At 44.5% G+C, this 20,215-nt stretch overlaps 1 protein-coding gene and 1 non-coding gene across 4 annotated transcripts in view; both read left to right on the top strand.

Annotated features, from left to right (window-relative positions):
- Positions 1–20,215, top strand: part of col4a5 (collagen, type IV, alpha 5 (Alport syndrome)) — a 375,390-nt gene that overhangs the window by 290,638 nt on the left and 64,537 nt on the right. For 2 of the 3 annotated variants that reach the window (XM_041195247.1, XM_041195249.1), the window contains 6 exons: positions 206–214; positions 1,848–2,015; positions 4,368–4,457; positions 7,220–7,360; positions 16,910–17,008; positions 18,836–18,925. In XM_041195247.1, coding sequence (XP_041051181.1) covers positions 206–214; positions 1,848–2,015; positions 4,368–4,457; positions 7,220–7,360; positions 16,910–17,008; positions 18,836–18,925 — 597 coding nt within the window. The remainder of the gene's footprint in view (positions 1–205; positions 215–1,847; positions 2,016–4,367; positions 4,458–7,219; positions 7,361–16,909; positions 17,009–18,835; positions 18,926–20,215) is intronic. The other variant, XM_041195248.1, reaches the window with a different exon arrangement.
- On the top strand, positions 8,038–8,257 carry LOC121282697. Its single transcript, XR_005944115.1, has one exon. It is a non-coding gene; the product is annotated as a small nucleolar RNA U3 (small nucleolar RNA).

The raw sequence follows: 20,215 nt of genomic DNA, 5'->3' as shown, positions 1-20,215 counted from the left end.
ACTTGAGATTTAGTGAAGTTTTTTTTTAAATAGTTGCAGAAATCTAAAATGTTTGATTAACCTGTACTTGAAGTTGTTGAACTTCAACCTGCTTGGTTTCTTTTTCTAACCAATGACTGGCTTTACTCTCATTTGCAACTTGTAACTACTTGGTGACTCCCATCTCCCTGACGATCCCAATACGCTGAATCTTGAATCCAATCAGGTCAACCAGGTACTTGCATCAATAACTTGGCTGCGGTTTATTGGTCTGTTATTGAACTTTCTGGGTGAAGGGGGGAAGCTAACCTGTTGTTTAGGTTTAATTATATCTTGCTGTGCAATCGTTTGAACACTGACTTCAAAATGAACAAACTATCTTTCTTGTGTAGAGGAAAAATTGATTTCTTTTTAAAGTTCTTTGCATTCCAAGAAATTGCATTTGTGGAAGCAACTTCTCAGTCAGAGAAGTCATAAGGATGGCTGGTGAAGAAATGTATGCATCACGCTGGTGCTTATCTAAGGCTGGGGTTATGTGCATTGTTGGGCCAGAATGGAGGAAGCTTTATTCTGTATCTAATCTATGCTACTTGGAAGTGCCTGACACTGGCACTTGTTGAAAAATATTTTATTAGATAACACTGATGTCTTATGTCATGATAAGCATAAAAACTATTCCCACAGTGCTCAAAGGGAAGATCAGATAAAGGAGCGGATTATTCTTTAATCAGTAAATGAAGGCAGGGTGAATTTTCTTCCCATAAAAACTCAAGGAATGCATCTTTGTTGATTTAAATTCAGGCAGGTATTTCTAAGCAAAGGAGCCAGCAGGTAATAATGCCCTTATCTAGATAGTGCTTGCTGTTCGATTCACTCTATATGAAGTCTGGTCTAGTCCCGTTGAGAAGATGGGTAAGGCTGTGTGAATATTATGCCTCCTAAGAGCTGCCCAAGCCTTTAGCATGGCAGTATTGTTTGTTCAACAAGGCACAGCTGGAACAAGATAATGTGCTGAGGATTAAATAGACTAATATTAGAAATTAAATTCAAACACAGAGTGCAAGACCAACTCAGCCATCCTTGAAACTATAGTTTCCCACTTTGTTCAATGTGAATTTTTGTGGGCTTTTTAAACTCATTTACTATTAATATCTGGACTATAGTTAGGTGGCTGTGAACAAATCTGAGCAATTGTTTGGTTATTACAGTATCAAACTGTATAGTCAGAGGAGAAAGTACGTCTCACAATGGGAAGATTACCAGAAACGTTAATAATTATTTATGTGCATATTTATATACATGTATATGGAAGCTAAATGCAATAGTTTATTAAAGTTGTTAATTGATTTTATGGATACACTTTGGTAAGTTCACTACTGCCATACTTCTAATGGGGAATCCGATGCTTGGAGGGAACAGGGGTCAGATAATTGGCACTGCAGTAATAGAGGCCTGCTTCCAAGCTGTTTCCTAGCACTACTGGGAGAGTGGGATGGATCAACCCACTGTAGTGTGTCTGAGATTGAATCCTTAACTGTTGTGTGATTATCAGGATTTATCACATGGCATTAATTTGATGTGCAGTCTTGGTCCACTTTGGTACATTGAAATAGTTTGTTGCAGAGAATATCAGCAGTGGCCATACAATATCGAGAACCTAGCAACTAAATAAGACTGAATGAACATTGGAAAAGTGGGGGGGCAATAACGTGTTTCATGTATAAAAGGGTAATAAAAGATAGAACTGGTTAGTGAAGAAAATATTCAGCAAAATCCAATTTGCTAACTGAAATTTTGAATTCACATTTTATTGCCATGGATTTACTATTATGTAGGATCGTGTTAATCTGTTCTTTGATGTCAACTAGGGCTTCCCGGTCCCATTGGTGATAAGGGAGATCCTGGTGCTCCAGGGCTGGATATCCCTGGCCCTCCTGGCGAGAAAGGAAATACAGGATTCCCAGGCAGTCCAGGTCCAGTTGGCCCCCCAGGTGTACCTGGACAACCGGCAAGAGATGGGTTACCAGGTTCACCAGGTAAGACACAAGGGCAATCCTATGAAGCTATTGGAATGTGCAAGGTAAATCCTAGCAATTTTTGCAACTTGACTTGATCTGCAACTGGAAGAATGCATCCTTTGCTAAAACCATTTTTTTATTTTCTTGATCCCTTGCTGGTCAGTGGTTCATATTTTAGGTAAGGAGTTGGTCATTGAGTTTTTCTTCCTCTGTGGGGGAGTGAATTCTTGCCTTTCACAAGTTTCATTCAAAGAGAAATAAATGATCCATTTTGTTGTTGCGGTGATGGGTGGATTGGGGGAGAGGTTGCCCGGACGCATATTGAGCATTCTGATGAGGGAAGGGTTTGAGCAATGTGAAAGAAGCCAGAGACAGGTAGCAGAGGGGTTAGAGGCAGGCACATCACACTCTGAAACCAATGACAGATGCCACCCCAAATGGATGCTATGGATCACTCATCAACTCCCCCCAGATGCTTGTCACACCATGAACCAACCATTCTCACTGAACTCCGTCTTGCGCACAAGGGTTTGCAATCTCCGTGCTCGAAGGACTCACTTTGGAATCTTCTCCCAAGCGACGCTTTCGCTCAGACTCCTTCCACAAAGGTCTACATCCAGGGTTTCGAACTCTCCTTTGGATTTTCCTCCCCCGGGTTGCCACATACATTCAAGTTTTCTTCCATGCACTCTCTCTAAAACTCAGCCATACTAACAGAACACCAATGCTTTACATGCCCATAGTAAAGAGTTACAGACCTTCGGCTGTCTCCTTGGACCTTCTGGCTTCCCACAGGCCTATTTTGCTTTAATTCTGTATCCTGCAGCTTTCTCCCTTTAAGCTTGGAGCCTTCCTCTCTGCTCCTTACTTTTAACTTCACTTAACAGGGCCTTTCCCAGATTCCTGTCTTTGTCCTTTGACTTAGCTGTCCTCTTGGGACCTTTCCTGTTCCACTCCTTAGATTTTGGGACTTTCTTCTTTAATTTTTGGAACATGCTTCTTGCAGTTCCTCTCCTGTGTCCAGCTTCTCCTGGCAGCTGGTTTCAACTGAGCTTTGGTTTGGGACTTGCTCTCCTCTGCTGCTTCTGCTGGCATCTCCTTTCAACGGAACTGAAACTACTTTTTCTGTTTCTCTCTGTCACTGTGTGGGCCTCCTCTTGAGAGGCAACAGCCCAGGTTCTCCTACCTTGTGTTTGTTTTAACTCCCCTTCAAGAGTCGTAAAACTGCATTATAATGCAGGCATCTTTTAAAGTGAAACTAAACTCAAGCTTCCGCCTTTCTTAATGCACAAATGCAGAAATACAAATCAAACTTAAAGTTAAAACTCATTCCTAACACCCAAAAATACAAATATGACTGATTTAAAACTATCCCTATTTCCTAACAACGTTTGAAATGTAATCACTGCTGCAAGCATGCTCTCACAAGCAGCAATGTGTTAATGACCAGGTCATCCATTTTAGTGATGTCAGTTGATGGTAAATATTGATCAAGAGACCAGGAAGAACTCTGCTGCTCTTCTTTGGAATAGTGCCATGGAAAGTTTTATATCCAGCTGAGAGAGCAGAAAGGACCTCAGTTTGAAAGACAGCACCTCTGACAGTGAAGCATTCCGTTCAGTACTGCGCTGGAGTATCAACCTAGATTGTTGTGCTCAAGTCTCGTGACTTGAATCCAAAACTTTCTGACACTGTGGCAAGAATGATGCCAACTGAGCTATGGTTATCATTTTTGAACTGACGAGGTTATAAGGTATTACTAATGACCAACCTTCAGCTGCGTAAAATACCCCACAGCATATTCATCATGGATCAGCCCAGGAGGGAGAACGGTGGGACCAACTTGAAGCATGTAAATCAAACTGGAAATAATTATTACTTATTAATATCAAACTCAGTGCAAGTACATCTCACAGGTCCACGCAGATCTCAAATAGTTGAAAGTTCATTGCTTGGGAGGAAATCTGCATGTGCGGAGCCTGTGAAATAATCATGTAGAGGTTACTTTATGCTCTTGTTAGAGTGCATGGTGCCTGTAGAGATGGTAAATAGCAGAAACACAGGAAGGACAGGCCCACTCACTGGGATGCAGAGATAGCACAGACTGAGTTCACACAACCAGTGTGTTTTATTTTACTCTTGACAAATCTCCTTGAAACAATATTGAGTTAGGTACAAAATTCTAGTGCAATGATTACTTGATAGAAAAATGGTCTCATGAAGCCATCGGCCTAAGGAGAACATATGTAAACAGATGAAGGGTCAATCTTGGCAAGAATAAGCTTTACAGATTAGTATGCAGTTGTGCGATGTTGGCCAGTTTTATTACTGAGACTTATGCATAATTTCCTATCTGTTCTTTATCCACAGGCCCTAAGGGTGATATGGGTGTGATGGGAACTCCGGGTCCTCCAGGTTCCTCTGGTCCATCAGGTATCCCGGGCTTTCAAGGTGCAAAAGGTAAACTTGAACAAATTAGCGCCGAAGTGTGTCACTGCATATTGTCAGTTTGGGGTTTCTCCTCCCAGTTAAAGGGGCTGGGGAATTTGATGATTGATTCTGCCCCCTGGAGGCAGACATACTTCAATCCAGATCAATGGAGTGTAATGCAGCTGCATTACAATAATTCTAGGTACCAGTGTACATCATGTACAGTTACCCTCCTATGGCCGTGGAACAGGAGAGGGACCTAGGGGGTCATGGTTTATAAAAAATTGATTGCCCATGACCAATATGGGATGGAGGGAGTGCATGAGGATGTATATTTCAGATGGTTAAATGCAAAACTAAAATATTATTCCCACCCTATACAAGACCTTGGTTTGGTGCCACCAATAATCCCATGCCCAGTTTTGATCCTCTTGAATGATGGGGTACCAAGGGCCTTGAAGTTAACAATATGATACCCAGGGCCGAATTTTCATGCCAGAGGCAGAACTTGGTGTCGGGCCAAATCCCGCATCACGTTCCCAGCTTTGTCTCAAGACAGCCAGGAGGCAGAGTTTTCCAGGGGCCCAGGCCCTCAGTGACCTGGAGAATGGGCTTGCCCCTGTGCCAGAGTTGAAATGGAGACATCCCAAATCCACAGCTGGCAGGTAAAAAGGCCCACCCCTGTTTCCAAGAAACCTTGGCTGGTTGCTCCGATGCAATCAGCGGCTCATCTATATACAGTTGCCTACTGACCACCAACCCCACCCCCAACCCTCAATCCCTCACCCACTATCACCCACTTTATGAATAGAACTCACAAGTCCTATTAATACAGTTGAAAGCCATTGAAAAGCCCGTAAAACTCCCCACATGAACGACAAACTCTTCAGACCAGTTGTGAAAACACAGTCAAACATTTATAAAATGATTAGGCAGTTGGATTGCAGTCAAGAGCCCATAACTATCTCCAAGTAAACAAATAGACTTCAGAACTGCAATCTCAACAGATGTCCAAACTGAATACATAAAAGCAATAGGAAAAGCTTAGGTAATTAGTCATTATTATCATACAAGGCTGCACTTTCAATAATATAAAACGTGCTCTAAAATTATATACATATCGTGAACTTTTTTAATACATATGAATACTTTTCCACATTTACAATGTTGGTCTTTTATTTGACAGCTTGCCAGTTAGCAAAAGTAACAATCTGGCAAACGCATTGTTTAACGGGTAGTTACACCTTCCAATCACAGCATTGTCAGGACTCACCTTACTGAACACAGGTACAACTCAAGCATTTCATGATGAACTGGAAAGGAGACAAAACCATTTTATTTACTCCATACAGCTGGTGTAAAACCTGACAGCTGCTAAAGTCAGGCCACCTCCCTGAAAATTAAAAAAAAACTTGCCCGAGACAGGCTCTTAATTAATTAATTGGCTCCTTAATAGGAGTGGGCCTGTTCCTGGACCTGCTCCTTCCTCTGCACTTGTGATAGAGGCGGAATTTCCATGTGCGCCGCTCAGGTGGCCATTTTTTTTTTCCCGGTTCAGCATCCTTTTGTTCCGAAAGAAAACCCAGGCCCAAGTCTCCAGGCTCTTAGTTATCAGGTGTGGCTCGTGAAACTGACTCTTTTTTGATTGGAGAATCTGATTTCAATTGGGGTCATGGCAAGAGAGACCTATGGTTTCCTTGTGAGCCCCAGAGAAGTTCTCCTCTTTCTGCATTGGTAGGGAAAAGGCAGCGTCAATGCAAAATAAGAAAACATAGGGGGGACTTTTAACCCTCGCCAATTGACAGGAAAGGAGTGCAAGAGCATCTAAAATGAAGGAGTTGCATTTCCCACTTTGTTCCTGCCAATCTGTGCAGCCCATTCCCTGGGAGGATCCTTACTAGCAATTGCAAATCAACATCCCATGAGCTCTATGGGACCCCAATGGCGTTTTAACCCACTCCTGAGTTGAGGTGCCTGGAATGGCTCCTCATCAGTTAAAGCGACTGGGAATCCAGCAAGGCCGCTGAAGAGTAGTTCAGTTAGTTTGGTGAGAGAGCCCTTCAACATAGAAAAATCAGCCAGGCTACTGCTGTGGAGGGATGGTGTTGTGGTGCGGAAATCCCTCAACAAGACAGCCATTGGCTGCAGCCACACCCATACTGGAAGGGAGAGCCTGTAGGCCTGCCTGGTGCGTTGGCATCCCAGCCTTGATGCTAGCTGCAGGTTTCAGGTAGTTGCCAACTTCCCCTCCCTGCACCTCCACATTGTGTCAGGAAGCTGGAGGCCAACTGGAAAATCCAAGCTGGCCTCCATTACTTCCTCTTAGCAAAGCTCTTAACAAGCCTAATTGGCTGGCAGCCCCCGGACCCCCCTCAGCCAAAATGGTCCGGCTGGTGATGGGTTCAGGGGACCAGCACAGCGGCCCCTTCTTTGATTTGCAAGCCCCATCCACTTCATTCCCAACCTCAGAAGGGCCTTGCCCAGTGGTCTCAAATCCCAGGAAATTGAACAGATGAAACTAGCGGCAGAAAAATCCACTTCAAACTGTGGAGATAGAATCAAGAAGCCATGTCACATTGATCTTGGTAGCGCTGGGAGGAGTTAAGGATAGACAGACTATGCAATATTTCATTACTGCTTTAATTTTACACCAATTACTTACTTCTTGGATCACTATGGCACATTGTTATTTATTATAAGAGACATGAGTTTTTAAATTAACAAAGATAAGTTTAACCGTTTGTTAATTTTATTTTCCGTTTTTTAAAAAAAATCTGCTCTGCCTGTTCCAGGTAATGAAGGCAGCCCAGGTAATCCCGGAAACCCAGGCAGGTCTGGATATAAAGGTGATAAAGGAGAAACTGGCCCCCCTGGTCTTCCAGGAATAAGTGACTTGCGAGGCAAGGGGGAGAAAGGAGAGCCAGGATTCCCAGGTATGTTGATCATCTTTGTGGAGAGGTGTGGACTTAACTGGCATGTGTAACTTGAGGGCAGGTGCAGAAGGATAGGAGGAGTAAAAATGGTACCTTGACTGTCTTTATGTTTATTAGGAATACCAATCCAGCCCCTTGATTGTGAATAAATGTTACCCTGACATGATATCCACATATAAACAGTGCTTATGAATGCCAGATTGGACTTCAGGTACTATCTCTGTCCTCCATTAATGTGATTTGGAGTTGTCCTGTCAACATATATACTCAGCATCTGTGTGGGTACATATAAGATGCCTGAAATCTGTATTAATATCCAGGCTTCTGGCAATGTGAGTGGTACCAGAAGCTCCGGCATGCAAATATTGTATAAACATAGCATACGTCCTTAGTTATGTGCTTGCTGAAAAGATTGAGAAGGGTGCTGTATAGTTGATAGTTGGTGATATTCAGTACTTAACAACTGGTGACTTGGCAGAAGAGAAATCTAGAAACACAAAGGCATAGACAGGGATCTGTAGGACAGATTTTTACGCTGATTGAGCAGGCATGTGCTTGACATGATCGGATGTGAAATTGCACGAGATAACGTCAGGCAAGCATCCCACGATATTTCTGTCTGCAGGTGTGCACGGGTGTTGGAGCCGTGCCTGCCATCAATTAAGAGGCCAGTTAAGAAGGCCATTATACTCTTAGGGATCATTTCTATAGTTTTTTTCTTGAGAGGTGTGTTTCTAGAGTGTTTGGTCTCACAAATCATGAGGAGGATTTATAGTGTTCTCTTCTGAGCAGGAAGCAGACATTGGGTGTTGCTTTTAGCAGCTGCTCTTTGTCATTGATGAGTGTTCCTTCTCTCTCTTGTAGAGAGTTGGAGGAAGAGAACACAGTCTGAGTGGTAAAAAAAAGGCAATTGACCAAGATTTCACGTTGTCTGTGCGATTTCGCATTCATCGCATGGGCAAAACGGGTAGGAAGCTGACATTTTGCAAAACCTCATCCAACGGTCAGATAAAAAGGGTCAGCAGCATTGCCAGTGAGGAGTTTTGGAGATAGTTGGCTGCTGGTTGCTTATTGGTACTTGGCAGCTCCTACTCTGTTCAGGGCTTCAATATTAGCATTTCTAGGCTTCATTTCAGGACTCCTTGGTGTCTCCCAAGGCCTCTGGAGGATTCAGACCATGTGGACCCTTCCAGGTACCAGACTGCCCTCTGTCACCCTGGCAATGGGGATTGTGGTCTCTGCTGGTGGCACCTCCTCTGAGGAGGAAGAGGGGGGCACAAGGGGGAGGAGGCCAGGTGTCCCTATGCAGCTTCCAGGGGAGGGACCTGTGGGAGGAGAGGCGCAGGCACAAGGGGTGCAGGGCCAGCAGGTAGTCCAAGGCAGAAGGGGCCACAGAATACACCACTAACCTGCTGCCAGTGTTTAAAGGCGGTGATGCAGCTACCTCAATATGTCCAAGGTGCAATGTCGAAGGAGTCTCCTCCTCTCCAGGGTGACATTTGTCAGATGGTTGGGCCTGAGACCACCTCCAGCTGTGCGGGTGGACACTCCGTGCCAGTGGCTCTGAAGGTCACAGTGGCCCTCAACTTCTATGCCTCCGGCTCTTTCCAGGGCTCGGTGGGGAATCTTTGTGGAGTCTCCCAATCAGCTGTCCACAGTTGAGTCAAGCTGGTAACAGAAGCTCTGTTCAGGTGGGTAATGATATTTAATCATTTCCGTATGGATGAGGCCAGCCAGGCTGAGCGAGCCAGAGGGTTTGTAGCAATTTCTGGATTCCCCCACACCCAGGGTGCAATCGACTACACACATGTGGCCATCAAGGCACCAGCGGGTCAGCCGGGTGCCTTCGTCAACAGGAAGGGATTCCACTCCATCAACATGCAGTTGGTCTGTGACCTCAGGATGCATTTTCTGCAAGTCTGTGCAAGGTACCCTGGCAGCTCCCATGATGCTTATACCCTAAGACACTCCAAGGTGCCAAGGCTCTTCAGTGTTCCAGCCCGACTGGATGGATGGCTATTGGGTGACAAGGGCTATCCGTTGAAAAGGTGGCTTATGACGCCTCTCTGCCACCCAAGAACAGGGTCAGGGCAGTGTTATAATAGACTCATGCCTCCACAAGAGCGGTGATAGAGAGGATCATAGGTCTTCACTGATAGTGGTTGCATGCTGCACTCTCCACAATCTGGCACTGGCAAACGGGGACCCACTGGAGGAAGAGGATCTTGACGCAGCTCCACAGGCCACAGAGGATGAATCCAGTAGTGAGTCAGAAGAGGAGCATGGTGAGGAGAACACTGAGGGTGTGGAGGCAGACCTCTTTAACCTCCAGGGAAACAGGGACATAAGGAACGCCTTGATCCAAAGCTCCTTCAACTAGGCTGCCAAAGAACCACTCCCACCTCATGCCAGGGCTGCTGCCTCCATCTAAGATGTCCAAAATGCCCCTGACATGTGCGCCCAAAGTCCACTCAGTGCCTGTGCAATAAAGTTTAGAGCCACTCACGTCCAGCATTAGATACTGGTGTACCCTGCACCAAAAATAAAAGGTGAAGCACACTCAGGCTATCACAACAGAAGGAAATTTACTGTTATTGTCACATTGAAATCACATTACATGACCATCACTGATGTTAATGCCCACACCAGTAGACATATAAACCAAACATAACTTCAGAAAATCACCCGTGAACAGTCCCTTTTGTGCACATGCTGCCTTAAACTTATGTTTGTGAGTCCTGCGTCTTGGTACCTGCACCCCCCCTCGCAGGCAGCGGCATTGGATCAGCCTGCTGACTCTGCTGTCCTGTTGGCCTTGATGACCTTGGCGGTCGCCCTCTGGCCACTGGAGCCTGTGCTGGCCCCACCTGGGAGGGACCGGCCAGTGCCACAGCTGGCATCTCCCCAGTCATCGCAGCCTCATCAGATGCCTTCTGGCAGCCGCCTCCTCCAGGGGAACGGCGAGGCACTCGTCCAAAAAGCAAGGGGCTGAGTGCCCACCCAACCTGCTCTCCCTCCTGGAGTCTCCAGCCACTGCCTAGGCCATAGGAACCGTCTCTGCAGACCATATGCTTCCTCACAGGCAGCCTTCAAGGGCTGCCTGTGCTGTTTTAAACTGCCCACTGGGTTGCTGTTGGACCCAGCATAAAACACACCCCTGCCCGTGCCCACGTTAATTGGCCAGCTAGCATGAAATTGCCGTCATGGGCCGATCGCAGGCGGTGGCCCATTTCCCAGGCAGTCCCAGGCCCACCGATTGCGCCTTCCCGCCGACCTGAAAATTCAGGCCATGGTGTTAGTTTTAATTGGCAATTTAAAAGCGGTGGATTTTCACTATGTTTTTAACCATCAAAAGTGGTAAAAATCAGATTTTATTTTGAGCATTTCCACAAGGCACTACAAATGGGGCATAAATGTGTGCCAATGTAATGTAATTTTCCATGATTACAAATTATTGTCAAGGTATTTTATCGGCAAAATCCATTTGTGGTATTTATGAATGGACTGACCTGCAAAGTGTTCACTACTAAAGTTTGAAAAAGCACATAGTATCACAAAGCACATAATATTTTTAAAGCTGAACAAATATAAAACAGTCAATGTTAAAATTAAATGTGGCAATTACTATTTTGTTAGCACAGTCATTATCAAGGTTATTCATATATACTTTGTTATGTAAATTTATCATTATTTGACAGTATGAAAGCCCTTAATGGACACAAATCTGATACGTGTTTCCTTCCTTCCTTTCATTTCAAATATAAACAATAAATGCTTTCACATTGCTTCGTTGTGTCTCTTCAGTTTACTTGAGGCTGTTGCTTGGGGCTGGATTTTATGCCTCCCCTGTCAGGTGTGTTTTAGATGGGGGTTGGGGCGGGGGGGGCGGTGGGTGCACGGAGCTTGTAAAACATACGGGTGACAAGCCCACAACCCTCCCTGACCACCCCAAAACTGTCCTCCATAATACAGTAGGTGAGTGGGTGTCTAACTCGGCATTTTTAAATAAATAATTAACGGTCAATTAAGCTCATGACGAAGCCAGTCGACCTGAATAATGCACTGCCCATGCCGTAATACGGTTGGCATGGGCAGACAGGCGGGAGTGGGCAGGCCATTTTTGTAAGCAAACTGCTTAAAAGCAAGAAGGAAAGGGGGGAGGGTGGGATACATCATTTGGGGGCTGCCTTGTGTGCATTGGGGGCAACCCCGCCCCCCCCAAAGATGATACACCTCCAAAATCCATACCCCACACCCTTCTCACCCTTCCCTAGGCACTTTGAACCTTCCTCCGTCCAAAATCCCAGACTTGCCCCTCTCCCACGGCGGTGTCCTCTTCATCAGTGAGCCTGCTTGCTGTCCCAGCCCTGCCAGGACTGCTAAAGCTGCCGGGCAATCAAATTGCCCGGCAGCTCTCAAGGACAGAGCTTTCTCCCACTAAGGGGTGGAAACCCCTCTCTCACCTTGCTCAGTGCTGCTGTCAGAGTGACATTGCTGTGGGATGGCCTTGTTTAGTATGGGTCGTCTGGCATTCAGCATTCTCCCCCCCCCCCACCCCCAAACCCCCATAAAATTCAGCTCTTGGAATATTTAGTGTGTTAGCTTATTAAAGTTCATTATAGCGTCTCTGGATACCATCTTCATTATTCTTTTGGGGCCGGAGGTCAGGTAGTGGGTGTGAAACAGGGCTCTAAACTCTCTTAACTTCTTCTAAGTATTTGAAGATCTTGCCTCAAGTTATTTCCATTCCAGAATTTGGAACTGAAAGTCAGGTCATGGGATTCACAACATTTCATTAGTGACATCTTTGCACACATTGTGTATGTATGTCATCACATAACATGAGATGATGATGTCACTAACACAGCACCTACATATCTTGGGATCCCATGAAGACCAGAAAAGAATTGACTTTTAGCAAATAAGAATCAGAAATTAGTTTTTAATTGATCCACTGTCTTCCCGAAAAAGATTGTAATTTAACAGTGGAATTCAGCAAAAGCTCATTTGAAATATCTAGACATTGAGAATTTTCAAAGGTTGATGGTGCTTGATTTGGATGGTTATTTTTCTTTCTGATTTTAGTTTAGATTCACAGGTTTGTCAACAACCAGTTCTCTAAATGAGATGCTGGTGCGTCCAAGTGGGAACCTGGAGGTAGCTGACTGCTTCGGCTCCCCTTCGGAACTATCTCAGAACTCCTGCTTGGATGCCCTTTAAGAATCGCAAGCTTCAATAACACTAGGTTCATGGGGTCATGAAAACTAATGTGCACTTACTTAGTTAGAATTCAAGAGGGGAGTTGGAGGATAAAAGACGGTCCTTAATGCTCATGAATCATAATGATAAGGAGGGGGCAGTAGAGTAGTAGTATTGTCACTGGCTAGTAACCCAGAGACCCAGGGTAATGTTCAGGGAGAGATGGTGGCATAGTGGTAATGTCACTGGACTAGTAATGCAGAGGCCCAGGCTAATGCTCTGGGGACATGGGTTCAAATTGCACCATGGCAGCTGATGGAATTGAAATTCAATTAATAAAGTACCTGGAATGTAAAGCTATGACCATGAAACTATGATTGTTTTAAAAACCCATCTGGTTCACTAATACCCTTTAGGGAAGAAAACCTGCCACCCTTACTTGGTTTGGCGTACATGTGACTCCAGTCTCACAGCAATGTGGTTGACCCTTAACTGCCCTCTGAAATGCCCTAGCAAACCACTCAGTTCAAGGAAAATTAGGGATGGACAACAAATGTTGGCCTTGCCAGTGACACCCACATCCCATGAGAGAACAAAGGGGAAAAAAAACTTGTTTGCAAACAGGAGCAGGGTTGATTGTTAGCCTAGGCTTCTCCTGGTGGAGTTTATTTGATTTCTGTCTATTTGGTTTTGAATATTGTTTAGTATGTGCACACATATCCTTCCTCTTCCCTTTAGCTCTCCCTTCCAGAACTTGGTATTAAAAGCTGGGATCTGAGATAAACAACATTGAGTTAGCGACATTATTGCACGTGAGGTGTACATGAGATCGTGCAAAATGAAGAGACTTTGCAACCTTGGTGTCATATTTGACCCTCATATGAGCTTCTGCTCACATATCTGTGCCATCACTCAGACCGACTATTTCCACCTCTGTAGCATTGCCTGATTGCACCCCTACCTCGGCTCAGCCACTGCTGAAACCATCATCCATGCCTTTATTGTCTCTAGACTTGACATTCCAGCAAACTCCTATCAGGCCTCCCATATCATATCCTGTAATGAGGTGTAAACTTGAGGTCATCCAAAACTCTGCTGGCCATATCCCAACACACACCAAGTCCTGTTCACCTGTTACCCCTGCGCTTGCTTTTTACATTGGGTCTACATTAAGCAACACCTCAATTTTAAAATGATCACCCCTCTTCGCAAATTCTTCCAATGCCATGCCCTCTCCTCATCTCTGTAATCTTTTCCAGCCCTATAGCCCTCTGAGACACCTGGGCTGATCTAATTCTAGCCTCTTGAGCATCCCAAATTTGAATCGCTCCATCTTAGATGGCCGTGTGTTCGGCTGACAAGAACCTAATATCTGGAATTGCCTCCCTAAGCCTCTCTGCCTCTCTATTGCTCTTTCCTCCTTTAAGTCACATCTTAAAGTCTTCCTTTTTGACCAAACGTTTCAACAATTGTGCTAATATCCCCTTTCATGGTTTGGTGTAAATTTTCTTTATAAAACCCCTATGAAATGATCAAGAAGTTTGTAGACGACACAAAAATTGGCTGCGGCATATAGTGAGGAGGATAGCTGTAGACTATAGTGAGATATCAATGGACTAGTCAGGTGGGCAGAAAAGTGGCAAATGGAATTCAAGCTGGATAAGTGAGAGGTAATGCATTTGAGGAGGTCAAATAAGGCAAAGGATTACACAAGAAATGGGAGGATACTAAGAGATGTAGAGGACCTTGCACTGAATGTCCACAGACCCTGAAGGTAAGCAGGACAGGTTGATATGGTGGTTAAGAAGGCATATGGAATTCTTTCATTTATTAGCCAAGGCATAGAATATAAGAGCAGGCAGGTTATGCTGGAAATATACAAAACATTTGTTGGACCACAACTTGAGTACTGTGTGCAGCACTGGTCACCTCATTAGAGAAGGTACAGAGGAGATCTACGAGAATGTTGCCAGGGCTGGAAAATTGGATCAGCTGGGGAACAGAGGAGTCTGAAAGGAGATTTGATGGAGATGTACCAAATTGTGAGGGGCCAGGATAGAGTGGGTGGCAAGGGCCTATTTACTTTAGCAGAAAGGTCAGTGTCTAGGAGGCATAGATTTAAAATGATTAGTAGAAAGATTAGAAGGGTGATGAGGAAAAGCTTTTTTCCCAGAGGATATAAGGGGCCTGAAATTCTCTGCCTGAAAGGGTAATAGAGGCAGAAACCCTCAACTCATTTAAAAAGTGTCTGGATATGCACCTCAAGTGCCGTAACCTGAAGAGCTACAGACCAAGTGCATAGGAAGTAGGATTAAGCTGGGTGGCTCATTTCTCACCCAGCGCAGACACGATGGGTCATTTGGCCTCTTTCTGTGCCGCAAACGTTCTATGATTCTTTGAAATATCATTTTATGATGTTAAAGATGCTATATAAACATAGAGGGGCAGTTAGATTAGGTGGCTAGTGTGTGGTGCAGAGTAATGCCAGCAGTGTGTGTTCAATCCCTGTACTGGCGAGAGGTAGTTCCTACCTCCTCACCTTTCCCCATTGTGATATCATAGCATCAATCATGATTAGCCACTTTGAGTCAGCAAGGACACTACATGATGAGAGATATATGAATACAAGTTGTTGCTGTTGCTCTTGTGTGTTCTAATATTTTCCCTCTTTCACTTTGTTCAGTCATGTAGCACACTCCAGCTGGGACCTAAAATGCTCCAATGTATTTGGCAATAAAAGCTTTCCAACTAATCACCAAATATATCCAAGGATGATTATCCCATTTGTTTGCTATTTTTTTTCTTCTATCCCTATCGTGATTGCCTATCTCTACTTTGTTTTTGTTTTCAATATCATTCCCCAACCCAAGGCTCTCTGCATGAAGCATTATTTTAATGTCAAGCAATAACTTGCCTCCCTGGTTTGTCAGTGCTACTCGAGGGAGGTGTGGTTGAATAGGCCTGTGATAACTTAGAGCATAGCAAGTTTGGGATTTGAACCTGTGTCCTAGAATTTCAAAGCCTAACACATTGTGGCAAGTTGTTCCTTCAGTTTTGCTTTACCTCTTCTAATGCCTCTACAGACAGTCAGTCTCCAGAGGTCACAATGACGGTGACTGTCTCCCAGTTGTTAGTGTTCACCATCTTCATATCACATTACACGTCTCCTTGTAACAGAGTTATAAACACACAGCTGGTTGTGACACAGTGGCTAGTTCACAATCCAGAAGGTCTTTGATTTTACAGCTGTCATCCATCCGATGAATGTGGCAGAGCCATCTCAGATGTTGTTGGCTTAGGATTGAGTGTATCCTGATGGAATTAGCATGCTCCAGGATCCATGAGTTGGCAACCTTGTCCTGCCAAGAGATGCAAAGGATACATCTTGAGACAGTGAGGTGGAAGCTGTTCAGTCTTTTCGCCTGCCTAGCATATGTTACCCAGATCTCACTACTGTAGAGGTGTGCACTGAGGACCCAGGCTTGATAGGCTTGCATTTTGGTGTTCTCAGTCAAGTTGCTGCGTTCCACATGTTCTTACTCAGCTTGGACATAACAGCTGCAGTTTTTGCGATGCGTGTGTTGATTTCAGCACCTAGTGACAGATTGCTGGTGACTGTGGAGCTTATATATGTGAAGCTATCAACAAGTTCCAGCATCACATTGTCAGTGCTGATAGATGGTAGTATGGCAACATCCTGTACCATAAAATTTGTCTTCCTGATGCTGATGGTTAAACCAAAGGTGTTCCTTGGTATGGAATGTTAGTGTGGTATCATTGGCGTAGGACAGCTCTCTGAGGACTAGACACGCTTGGATCTGTGGCGGGCAAGAACAGCTTTCCATCAATTCTGCTATATAAGAAGGTAACCTCTGTAGGTGAACTGAAGGCACAAGACAGCAGCTAAAAAAGGAATATGCCAAGGAGTGTAAACAAAGCACCCATAGAGAGAATAAGAATTCCCTATTAAAATAGAACCATTTAATTGATCCTATAGTTTTCTTTATTTTCTTCCCTGTGTAGCTATGTAACTATGTAGCCTTCCCATGCTTGGCTGCATTTAGAGGGATATTGTTGAAATTAGGAGCTTGCTGTATGATAAATAATGGGCAACACCAATGCTGCATCAAACTGTGTTGCACTAGTTCTTGAAAGTGGTACTTGAGTACGATCTTGGTTGGAATTGTCACTCATAGCACAATAGAAATAGATTAGAATTTTAACATACAGCTGCTATGCATATCCCCATCCAAGAATAAGACTAGCACTGATGACCAGTAACTTAACTGATAAAGTAATCATTTATAAGGATCCGTGTGTGAAGTTTAAATTTGTGTTTCTGTTTCTAAGGTTCACCGGGACTTCCTGGTGTGAAGGGTTTCCCGGGTTTACCTGGTGACGCAGGAACGCCAGGACAAGATGGTTTACCAGGGTTGCCAGGAGGTCCAGGTAAGGGCAAAAAGCTACCTGCTACATTATGCTGTAGAGGACATCAGGATCACGGTTGGAAGAAATACACAGGAGACAATATTTGGGGGTACCTCAAGTCCACTCAGATCTATCAACTGGCAAAGATATTTCTTCCAGCATCGGCAGAGAAGAAAAGAGTTGACGTTTCGAGTCCTCATGACCTTTCAGCAGAATTGGTTCCAGTTCTGTTGAAGGGTCATGAGGACTCGAAACGTCAACTCTTTTCTTCTCCGCCGATGCTGCCAGACCTGCTGAGTTTTTCCAGGTAATTCTATTTTTGCCTCAGAGTAAAGCGAAGACCTTTTAGAACAGAGATGAGGAGAAACTTCTTTAGCTAGAGAGGGGTGACTCTATGGAATTCATTGCTAGAGAAGGCTGTGGAGGCCAGGTCATTGAGTGTATTTAAGACCGAGATAGGTTCTTGATTAGGAAGGGGATCAAAGGTTATGTGGAGAAGGTGGGAGAATGGGGTTGAGAAACTTATCAGCTATGATTGAATGGCGGAACAGACTCGATGGACCAAATGGCCTAATTTCTGCTCCTGTGTCTTATGGTCTATGGTTTTATTATATCATAACTACTGCTGAAGAATTTCCCTGGCTCTGGAAAATTGATTTAATATTTATATAATGTCAAATTCTTCCACTATGATAAACTTCCATAATTTTTTAAAATTTGTATTTTTTTAAGTTTGTTTATGGTGGGCAGAATTTTGCCCTCGGATGGCGTACAGGCCCCACCGGCTCGGCAGCGGGCAGTCAGCTGACCCCTGCTACTGAAACGAGGCCCACCGCCATTTTGAGTGGGCAGGCCAATTAAGGCCCACCCAGCGGTCTGCCCAACAGGAAGCGCTATGCACTTCCTGTGAGGTGAGGGCGGGGAGGGATTCCCCATCTGTCAAAGTGCGCTGCGCGAAAGAGTGCACTGCTCCCAGAGGCAAAGTGCTGCCTCAGGGAGATTCGCAACAGACAAGTTAAATGTAAAAGTAGAAACATTAAAAAATTATTAACATGTCCCCATCATGTGACAAAGTCACACGAGGTGGGACATGTTAATAAAAAAAACAAACTTTATTACTTTTTTACAAAACGGACACGAAACTTCATCCCGCCAGTGGATGAAGTTTCATGAACAATCTGGAGCCGGCTGGGGCTCCTGTCCTGCCCGCCAGCCTTAAGGTTGGATGGGAAGGTCTTTACTTACTTTAATTAGCCTGTCAATGGCCTCAGTTGGCTATTGACAGGTCGGCGGGCGGACAGCTGATTTCGCTGTCCACCCGCCTTCCTAAAAATTTAAAGGGATCAGGATGACATCGGGGATTCCTCTTGAGGTCATCCCGAGTCATTTTCCTCTCGGTGAACGGGCCCCGCCCCCAAATCGCCGAGGGGAAATCCCTGGCTGGTATTTCGGCTTCTGATGTGCACGTTCCTATCTTTATTTTGCAGTTCATAAGATGTATAAAAAGTAAAGGATAATCATACATTTTAATCCCTTTTTGGGAGGACTCTTCAATTTGTTTGACAGCTTATCCTGCTGGATACTTGGAGATGCCCATAACTTGGCGTCAGATTCAAATTAACCTCAGGAAAGGGGATATCCATGCCATAGAGATCTCTAGATCTTTGCCACTGACTCAAAATCCAGGCCTGTACCCTTGTGACATCGGCATAATGCATATCACCAAATACTTACTTATCACAGATATGAGATTTCTCTGTGCCCCATTAAATTAAGGCACAGTTGGAGTTCTGCTTTAGAACAAGTGTAACATTAATGATGGTACATTTTAAAATATTACTTTTGTAGGGGCCAAAGGAGACCCAGGGTTCCCAGGACAACCAGGATCTCCAGGGCTACCAGGACCAAAAGGATCAATAGGTGAAATGGGTCTGCCAGGTAAGCTTAGAACAGATTTTGTTATTAATGAAAGCTATGTCTTTACCAATGACAAGAAAACACGAAACTGATCAAATTGGAGCTCTGATCATAACTGAGTTTTGTATAAAAAGCTCTTCTTGTTACTGGTGGCCAGAATTGTATGGAGGTATTGACTTGAATATGTGGACACAACACGCATTGTATAATTTTGCATGGCAAAGGGTCAGTTTTGCTGGCCTAGGAACACAAAGGTTTCTTGGTCCAGGTTAGGAACATAGCTCTGGTTGGGATACACAATGAAAAGCAGGGCAGGAAAAGGGAGTGAAGCTACAGACTTGCAGTTGTACTCCTGGCCACTGGCCATGGGGAATAGCCAGTGACCCCAAGGCCTAAAGGTTATGTTGGTGGAAAACAGGAAGCAACATAGCTTCTTTTCAGCTTATCTCTTCAAGCTGATTCTGGGAATCCCACATACCCTGTAGGGGTCTTAGCACAAACCATAATGCCCAGCCAACCATAATTTCCAACCAACAGGATCAAAGAAAATAGAGGATATCTTGCTGCCTTGGGGTTGTTGGACCTACATCTACAGCAGGTACAGGTCCAACTCCATATCTCCACAGCTGTCCTAGAAATTCTGGAGCACTATAAACAAGTTTCCTGACCCATGTGTCTGGAAATGGGTATCTCCCAAGGCAAATAATGGAAAATTGGCACTATAAATTTCCTTTTGGGACAGGGTAAGAAAAAAGTAATTGTGTGGAAATATTCCCTTCATGGACACCCCCCAAATCTGTGGCTCTTTGCTATTACACAGCCAGGGGATGGAGGGATCATTAAATTAGGATCAGGATATAGTTATTTCACCTCAGGCTTAAGGAATGAATGTCTGTAATTTTTACCTCACAAATTTATAGCGAAATGCACTTGATTGATCTCAATCCAGTAACTAATGGGCATGAGCACTAAATTAGCTGTTTAGCTGAGAGACCAGTGAGGAGATTGTAGGACTAGAGGGTGTGTTTACCATTTAGCAGTTTATTGGGGAAGAGTAAAGGACAGCGTTAAGTTCATTTATCCCTCCAATTCGTCCCTCCCCTTCCATCGTACAATAGATGTTGACTCCCTCACCGAGGTATAGTGCCAAAGATTGCAATTTCCCTTGGTACCTCACCAAAGTGGCCATTATTCATATGTCAACCGTGATGCTCGGTGCTAGCCAGCTACCAGATGTGGGAGACAACATGGATGATCCTGATGCTAATCCTGCATGTGAAATCCTAGCAGGGGCCATCGGCTAATAATTTA

This window comes from Carcharodon carcharias, chromosome 9 (genome assembly GCF_017639515.1).
Source record: "Carcharodon carcharias isolate sCarCar2 chromosome 9, sCarCar2.pri, whole genome shotgun sequence".
In the NCBI taxonomy this organism is placed as follows: Eukaryota; Metazoa; Chordata; class Chondrichthyes; order Lamniformes; family Lamnidae; genus Carcharodon; species Carcharodon carcharias.
Note: the sequence above shows the minus strand (reverse complement) of the source record. Positions and strands in the feature narration are given on the sequence as shown.